Source organism: Acyrthosiphon pisum, chromosome X, assembly GCF_005508785.2.
Source record: "Acyrthosiphon pisum isolate AL4f chromosome X, pea_aphid_22Mar2018_4r6ur, whole genome shotgun sequence".
NCBI classification, from domain to species: domain Eukaryota; kingdom Metazoa; phylum Arthropoda; class Insecta; order Hemiptera; family Aphididae; genus Acyrthosiphon; species Acyrthosiphon pisum.
This window is the reverse complement of record NC_042493.1, coordinates 76,478,748-76,488,341: the sequence shown is the minus strand read 5'-3', so window position 1 is coordinate 76,488,341 and position 9,594 is coordinate 76,478,748. Positions and strand designations below refer to the sequence as shown.

General features: G+C 26.1%; 1 protein-coding gene across 1 annotated transcript; it reads left to right on the top strand.

Annotated features, from left to right (window-relative positions):
• Positions 1-5,943: 5,943 nt before the first annotated feature.
• LOC100573430 lies at positions 5,944-7,676 on the top strand. Its single transcript, XM_003247407.4, has 3 exons — positions 5,944-6,156; positions 6,217-6,470; positions 7,366-7,676. Exons 1-3 carry the CDS (start codon positions 6,095-6,097, stop codon positions 7,635-7,637), a joined length of 588 nt encoding a protein of 195 aa, XP_003247455.1. The 5' UTR covers positions 5,944-6,094; the 3' UTR covers positions 7,638-7,676.
• Positions 7,677-9,594: the final 1,918 nt, after the last annotated feature.

The window sequence follows — 9,594 nt, the reverse complement described above, 5'->3', positions numbered from 1 at the left end:
GGAAATATAAACAACCAGTGAAAATTTCATGTATCTACAGTCATTCGTTTTAAAGTTACACCAAAAACCAAAATCAATTTTCTCGAAAGCTGATATTGCGTAAAATTTCCCGTTTTTCCTTAATTTTCCTTTTGTTTTTCACTGCGCTTTTGAAAACTATTGGAAAAATTTTACTTTTGACCCCCCAAAGTACTAGATTCACTTTCCTATCAAAAAAGGTACTGTTGAAGAAAATCCAAGCACTTTTACTGTCCTAAAAGGTGATGACAGACACAAAAATTAAAAAATTAAAAAATTAAAAAATTAAAAATTAAAAAAAAACACACATCATTATAAAATCAATACATTCATCGTTCCACTCAGAATCTAAAATGTGTACAAGAAAGTCAAATTAAATTTTATGAACATTAGAAGTTCGTATTTTTAAAAGATTGGATATTCACTCAATTTCTCATGCAGCGATTTTGTTATTTTGTTGTAATTCAAAAACGAAAAACTCTTGAAATGTATATCATATGTTTATTTTATCAATTCCTATACTTGATCAAAATTTGAAAATGTTTTGACTAGTTTTGAGCTGCTAACGGAAATTTTCAATTTTCAATTTTTTTAGTTTTTTTTTTCTATAAATGTCAATAAAATTTTATTCGTTGGGTCAAAAAGCTTGAAAAATTAATAGAAGGCTCCTAATATACTGTTACTTTAGCAGTTGAAAAATATAATATACATAGCAACAGTTTTTTTTTTAAATGTATCAAATTCAAAATTTAATAATTATTTTGTAGTTAATTATTTATAAAATGTTCAACTTGTATAGGATTGAAAATTTAAATCAAAGTTAAATTACTTTATTCACAATTATATTATTAAATATACTTAGTAATATACTAATATCATAGGCTAACTGACAATCTTCGCTCAGAATGAAATATTATATCATTGAATTCAAATTTAACACCATCCATTACTGTGACCCATTTGTAACCGACTTCACAGCCTCCAGAGCCACTAGTCCACCTTTTTTTTGTTTAAATATTGTAATTTTTCCAAATTTGTATTCAATTATTTATAAACAAAAAAATAAGTTTATATATTTTTAAATTTTTTGATTCCTGTATGAAATAGGTAGTTATATAAGGAACCATGTAGGTATTAAAATGTTAAGCCTTTGTTATAATTATTGAATACTTTATACATTTTTAACTACAAAATAATTGGCAAATTTTCATGATGTAATTCATTTTGTCAAAATATAACGATAAATAATAAACATCCAAAATATAAATAGTGAAAAATATAATTACAATTTACAAAATATAACATTATTCAAATAAAACTAAAACACATTTAACTACATAGGTATATTTCAGTTTTAAATTTTAAATACAATTATAATATATATAAAAATTTAAAGTAGTTAAATATCTAAAATTGCCTATAATTTAGTTTCTTTGGATTTATAAAATATTAATTGCAATTCGATTTATTGTTGATTGGTATTGGAACGATTTTTATTAGATTTATAAATTGAATTAGACTATTGCAACACCAATAGTAATTAGTAAATTATTACAACTATTATGACTATAGTATATTATAGTATTATACATTTATACAATATATTATTATGTTAAAGATGTACCTACATGAAAACAATGAAATCATAGCCTATCGCCCTAGCCCAGTGGTTCCCAACTTTTTTCATTCAAGGCTTCCTAATAATTAAACATTTTTTTCATGCCTCCCTCAAAGAATATTCAATAAAATAGGTTAAAAATTGTTTAATATATAATATTTATTAGTTTTAAATTTAAATTTCGATGACAAAAAAAACAGTCAACTTAATATTTTATTCTATACAAAATAATTAATGCAAATAATGTGCTTGTTTTTCGTTTATTAATTTTTCAAAATTAGGAATTAATGTAGTTACTGCAACGCACATTTCTTTTTCCACATTGAGTTTGGACCGATATTTTGATTTTAATACGGCTACAGCTGAAAATCCTGCTTCACATAAATACGAAGTGGCAAATGGTAATAATATACGTAAAGCTTTGTTGCTAACTTCAGGATATTCATATTTAATACTGTTCCAAAATCCTAAAAGTGAATATGAAGAAAATTGCATTCGTAGTGAAGAATCGGATGAAATGTCGATTAATTGTTCCTCTTCTGTAGTTGTGAAATTTGATGGTGGCTTTTCAGTGAACGGGTCTTTAATCCAATAGTACTGTTTCATTTCTTCTGGGAAATATTTCATGAAATGAGTTTCAAGATTCGTCAGATGCTCTATACATATTGTCTTTAAACTCATTGGTAATTCACTAATTCAAGATCATTCTCTCCAAGAAAATATTTTGAAAGTGCGGAAAACAGGCGGTTTTGCCATTTTCTTCTGTTCATTTTCTTTTCCATAAGTTGATTTTTTAATAAAAGCAACTATCTTATCGTATAATTACAGAATATGAGTTCCTTTACCTTGTAAAAATATATTAAGTGAATTAAGTTTTTCAAAAATATCACATAAATAGGCTAATTTTATTAAAAAATCACTATCAACTAACATTTCGCTATTATTATAACCTTCTCCATTTAAATAAGAATAAAGTATTAGGACGTTCTTCGTTATCTATTGTAATGTAAGTAAAACCAAAATCTAAGTAATTATATTATGATATTTTCTAAACATACGTTTATTTTCTTCTTTACAGTTGTCTTCATTTTGTTTACGTTTCGATTCAATATTAAGAAATTTTTCCATATTAATGATTGAAAAAAATAGCACGAAATAAAATAAAGTATTACGAATAAAGTTAGAAAAATGTACGCTCATTACCTATGTGATATCATTGGAAAGAAAATTATAGGTTTTTATGTCAACAAATACTAACTAGGAAGTCAATTCATATAGGTAGGCAATAACGTTATTTCCGAGCATCATTAGCCAATATTGATTCATATTGGCATTTATAAATACTAGCATTGTATACTATATTAGAATAACGAAAATTTGAAAACAGCAGTTCGAATGGAATACGACTAGGGATCAAAATGCCAGAAAATTTCGGAAAAAACTGTTTTTTTTTTCAGATTGGAAAACGTGGAAAAATTGGAGAATATTGAAATAATGCGTTCCCAAAAAAAACCGAAGTTTTCGTAAAATTAAAAAAAAACCGAATTTTTGGAAATTAAAATATTTATTTACGCTTAAAAATTAAAATAACCTATGTAAAAAAAAACATTTTTAAAAATATATAAGGAAACCTGTCATTTCACATTTGCCATTACGGTTATCAATGCATTATTGTATTAAAATTTAAAAATATTAATACGGATATTTCAATATTTGTTCTGAAAATAACGTAGTTCCATATCAAATTGGTATTTATGTGGGAGAGTGTATTTCCCCGAAAATAAATCACCTGTATTTTTAAATGTTAAAAATTGTATACTTATTGTCTATTTATATTTGTAATAATCAATAAGGTATAATATTAACTGGCTGATAGGTTTATTAATTATATTACTGTGACTGCATGGTGAGTGATGAGCAATGACTATAGTAACTATTTGATAGTTTTTATATTTTTAAACTTAGTGAGTTAGTAATAAAATATATTAAATATATATTTAAATATAAAATAATATTAAGAAATAATAAGAAATAACTAATTAGTAAATACCTACTTAATATAGTATAAGTTTAGTTATGCAGGAATTAGGTTTCGTCTCATTAGCAGACAGGAGAGTTAACACCAATGTAGAGTTTTTGAAAAACTAGTGGATGGTCGCTTTGATGCTCCCTCACTTCTTGTATTAAGCAATTTCAAGGTCCCTTCTCGCACTATTCGACACCATGACCCATTCTTAGTTCCTACGCTCACTACAAATTATGGCAGAAATAATCCTATTGATCGCATGATGCGACTGGTCAATGAGAGTACCATTTTTCATAATATATTTTAATATTGAAAATTTTTTGTTCTACTTTACTATTAGGTACTATTTTATATTACCTATTATTATTATTATTATTAATATTATTATTTTTACTACTATTGAATTATTATCATGTTTAAACATACCTACCTATATCATATATGGTATCTTAATTTTTATTGTTCTATGTTAAATTGTTGTAAAGGGCTTTGCCCGTAAATATATATATAAATAAATAAATAAATAAATAGTTAGTACTTTAGTAGTTAATATTACAAATTATAATTATTTATAAATCAAGTATAGAATCCTCTAGATTTATCCACTACAGACTTTAAGTTAGGTATGGTCAGTGTTGGGTAAGTTACTTTTAAAAAGTAATTAAGTTACTTTACTCGTTACTCAAATAAAATACTACTGCAGTCTACAATAGTAATTACTTATGAGTTATGACTATTAAAAAATAGTACTTATTAATTGTAGCTACTTATCAATAGTAATTAATCATTATAGTATAGTATAGTATAGTTTTGTATTTGTGTCACAAACTGACAACATAAACCTATACATATCTGTAGAGTGTCAACTGATCGACTGACACCAAATAAGGAATGATAGCACTCAATCTTGTATTTGTGTTATTAAATATTATGTTTGTGAAAATAAAATCATAATACAATATATAGAACACACTTATAATGATTACGGCTATAATGATTTATAACAGTGTAATGTTTAAATGTTTCGATTTTATTTATAATTATCAGAAATATAATGTTTTATTCTAATGTAAATTCTAAATAGGTATATATTAATTTATTATAATTTTTGTTTTTTTTTGGAATGCACATTCTGACAATGTTTTATATTAAATGATTTGTAAAATGTAACAATACATTATAATACTTATTTGTTATAAAAAATAGTTATTGTTTTATGATGCTCATTTAAAAACGTTAATGAGGATCTAGCTCCCATATTTTCCGTGGGTAGGCCCCTTAGGGGGAAGTAATTTTTTTTCACTGGAGCTTAGGGGGCGCCAATTTTTTTTTGCACTGGGGCGCAAAATGTCTAAATGCGGAACTGCATATGATACCAAAACGTTAATAGTTGTATTCTTTTATATATAAGCCAATCACATTAACGGTTTGCAGAATTCTTACTCTAGAACAATATCATAGTTAGTAGTAAATATTGAAAAATAAAAATAAAAATATGCTTTTATCAAGATTTTATGTTTAGTGCCTGTACACTAATTTTTGAGCTCAATTTTATACAATAGATAACGGTGCTATAAAAAAAAATCAAAACTTTGACGCTGAGTTTTTGGCTTTTTGCTTCAACATAATATGGAATTGTAGGAACAAAAACTTGACATTTTGAGTGTAGCAAGAAAATTTTTTTAGGGTATTATAATATAATGCATGAATTTCAGTCGTCACTTTCGTTAACCATACGAACCCTCACAAATATTATACCTAACGCCGGTCCTGGGTTTACTTGTTTAACTGATCAGACAATATTTGTAAATATATTAAAATTCAAGTCTAGTTATAATTTTCTATTCAGAGGCAACTTAATTATTAATTACTTTCTAACTAGTCGTAATAATATGTAACATATACCATCTAACATGCAACAAATTCCATTGAAATGGGGTGACTTAGTCCTGAGAATTTGAGACATTAGAAACTTAAAATAATAATAATTTACAAAATTTTTTATAGGTACAATGTTTAATAACATTATCATAATTCATAAATATGATATAACTAAAAAAGGAAAAATAAAATAATATTTTAATAATAATTGATAACAGCACCTATACGCAAAAAATAAAAATATAACGTTTTAAATAAAATAAAAATATATTTACTTATAAATTATAATATACCAACTATACCTATTTAATTATAATTGTTAGCTATTAAATAATAATAATAATAAAAAAAATTGAATATTTACGTACTGGCTAAACATAATATTATGTATAACCTAGCATATGTCTAAGATTGTTTAAATTAACTAATAACGTAGGTACTATGACATTTTAGCAGGTAAAATATTAAACCATTTATTAAATCTAAATTAAATACTTGTACATTTCTTTTTAAATATAAATTTGAAGAGAAAATAATTAACAGACTTAAAAATGTCGGGCACTCAAGGAGAAGAAAAGAAAGAAGAAAAGAAAGTTACAGAAATGGGTTTTACGTAATTATAGTACTTTAATTTTTGTTTATACGACATCTCAATACATCTATCTCCTTTTAGGCCAACTCCACGACCCGGTGGTTTTTTGAAAATCAAATTAGATGTGAAAGAGAAAAAGAATAAAGTACTCCAATTCGATCAATACCAAAATATCATAAGCCGAGTAGAGGATATGGAAAAGAATAAATTTAAGACTGAAAAGTCTGTCGTTAAAAACCCAGTAGCACCAACAATAACACCGATAAGAAGTTTAAATTTGCCAAAAATTTCTCAGGAATCGCTATTTGACAAATGTCTAATTGAGAATGAAGATGGTATAAATACATATAATTTATAATAACAGACATGTATAAAATATGCGTACATATACTAATTATGAACTATTTAGGTATCAAATAAGTTTAAGTAATGTTAAAAAAAATTTTGTAATTCTAAGTTTTGTACATTATAAATAATTTTGTATGACGTGCTTGAAGTTCAAATAGGCAATTGTAAATTGCACCCACAGTGAACAGGTAGTAAAATAATTAATATAGTAAATTGCACTCAGCATTTTTCGGTTTCTTAAATGATTATAGTAAATACTAAATTGCGCCCTTAATTCGTCGATATCTATTTTAAACACTAGTACATATTTATTGTTGTAAACAATTTATTTTTATTAATATTTACTACTATGTAAAATTGAAATAACGAAAAAAAAATGTTAAGGCTATCATACAAATAATATTACTTATTAATATAATAATTATTAGTCTAGGCTAGGCACAATTTACTACATAGCAGTTTATACTTGAAATTTATTGGTCGCAATTTACGTTTGTCTGTTAAAATTGACGGTAAAGAACTATGCGATTACTCAGCAGGAATATTACTCGCTAAATTTTAAGTTTTAAAAAATAAAACACATCGTGGACTATGAAAGAACAAATATAATATACTATTTTGGATAAATATTTCCATATTGGTTTTAATCTTATATAGGTACCTAACAACATTTTTTCATTAGGTACCTATATGCTATAAATATTTTATAATGTTTTATCTAGATTTTTTTTTATATATTATAATTGAAATTAAATTTACAAAATAGGTTAAATTTAAATTTAAATTTTATATGCAAAATAATAAATTATTTATTAATTATTATTTATTATTATCTTTCTATTTAACTACTTTTTTAAAATCAATATTTATATCTTCATGTAGGACAAGCGCAAAACGATTACGAAAAATGGTTGGACGAAACTGCCCCAGCTAATGACACCAATCTCATGGATAATCTTGAAGAAGCGATCAATTTTATTGTACTATTGGCATCTAAACCAGAGGCAGACTCCAGCGATTTCGATGAAATGCAAGCTATTTCAGTAGTACAATTTTTACGCACTATTAAAACACCTACTGGTCAATATGAACCTAACAATCTACGATTGATGGAGTATATTGACAAAAAAGGAGAAGAATTTCACAAAAAATAACCTAATTTTAAATATACGATAACATTTAACACAACAAAATTAAAATTTAGTATGTGAGCTTACAAATTTGAATCATAACTTGCCTGTCGTCTATAACTTGCTGAGTAATTATATAGGTATTATAATGTACATATAGATAGTAGCCAGGATATTTTAAAATAGGTGTTTTAATTTAAGGTTTAAATAAAATTTGGAAGGATGATACGGTCAAGGGGGATTTTTAAACACCCAAAACACCTCCCTTTATGGTTACACACCTGTACCTACAAAACTAAAATAATAACTAAATTAATTTGGACCTTTTAACCATTACTCTAATACCAAAATTGACAAATCATCATTCGTCTTACGATTTTCCTAATTTCATTATTAAATTATTCTCTATATTTTTAAATAGTTGATTCTACTGATAAATCATAAAAAAAATTGTCGTTTTATATAAAGTGGTGATCGTAGACATAAACGTAGCGCGTTACTCGATATATCCATTTCGAAGAAAATGTTTGAATCATAAATGTGTATTAATTAGTTTATTAATATATAATCATTAATTGTATATTGTGTAGTTATGCCTACACAATATGTATACCTAGTGGGAATTAGGTAATTTTTACATTTTATTCGTTTCTATAGTGATACACAAACGGACAAAGTTTAGAAAAATCGTTTAGAAAAATAAAATATCTGTAACCAGCCAAAAAACATATTTATTATTTATGTTAAAAATGTTTTTGTGTGAATGTGCGCTGTGTGCCAGATTCAGCCAGAGAGAGAATTGAAATAGCAGTGCTTACTGCCCGTCATGCATGATCCATTATGGCTTTTAAATTTTCACAACCTACCTATATAAATTCGTCGTCAGATTACTCAGTATCAAACACTAAACAAATTATTGTTTTTTACATTTTGTCCTACCTATACAGCTATATATAATACCATAATACCGATGAGTATATACATATTGTATACCTACAATATACATATACTGATATACTCAATAGTATAACATTTAAATCTATATAATATACAATTAAAGTTAAAAGCTATACGCATTCGCGGTTCGAATCGAACACTCAATGCTCGCACTGGCGTATTGACGTCTGAAACTCAGTAATACATTAGGTAGGTATAACTTACAAAATAAACTTCTCCGATCATTTTTGTACCAACAGACTTTGGCGGACTCCGCCTAAAACTTATAGCAGAAAATCAGTTTGGTTAACAACTAACAATGATCATATATTCTGATATTCAGGTGAGTTATCCGACGACAACAATATTATTTATATCGAAGCAGGAAACTAAGTCGTGTGTCCGCTCGTCGACCTCGACGACCTCAATTATTATATTAAATGTATTCCTTAAGGAATTAGACCTTAATTATAGACTAGCCACTAGGTATAGAAATAATAACAAATAAACAACTACGAGTTACAACGACCACGCAGAACGTCACGTAGCTATAGGTAGGTAATAAATAATAATAATAATATCAAAGTAGATAGGTATAGGTACTAAGTAGGTACATAAACATTCAACAATACGAAATAAGAACGACAACCACACGTCCACGCGATTACTGACATTCCAACTTCTAAGAATTTAATATTTTTCTCAATTGCGCAAATTGAGTAGGACGGAAAAGTGATTGCAGCGTTCCCCGCACGTACACATCCATCATACATGTCACCACTCACCAATTATTGTAGTCGATGACTATAGTAAATAATAGGTTTGTATACCTACTAAAAAAGTAATACTAACACTTTTTGCCAATTGTATACTATATTTTTTTAGATTATTGAAGGAATTACTAAGGATAAACATTAATTTCTTACGCAAAACCAGTTTTTGATTTGGTTTTTTTGTTGTAATTTAAAACGAATGTAGGCACTTACTTGAAATTTTAATATTTTGTTTATATTAGTATTTTCTATAAATGATTAGGTATAATTTT

Coding starts and splice junctions, on each gene's coding strand:
- LOC100573430 (XM_003247407.4), top strand. CDS start 6,095: ATGTCGGGCACTCAAGGAGAAGAAAAGAAAGAAGAAAAGAAAGTTACA. Junction 6,157..6,216: donor GTTACAGAAATGGGTTTTAC/GTAATTATAGTA, acceptor ATCTCCTTTTAG/GCCAACTCCACGACCCGGTG. Junction 6,471..7,365: donor TCTAATTGAGAATGAAGATG/GTATAAATACAT, acceptor ATCTTCATGTAG/GACAAGCGCAAAACGATTAC.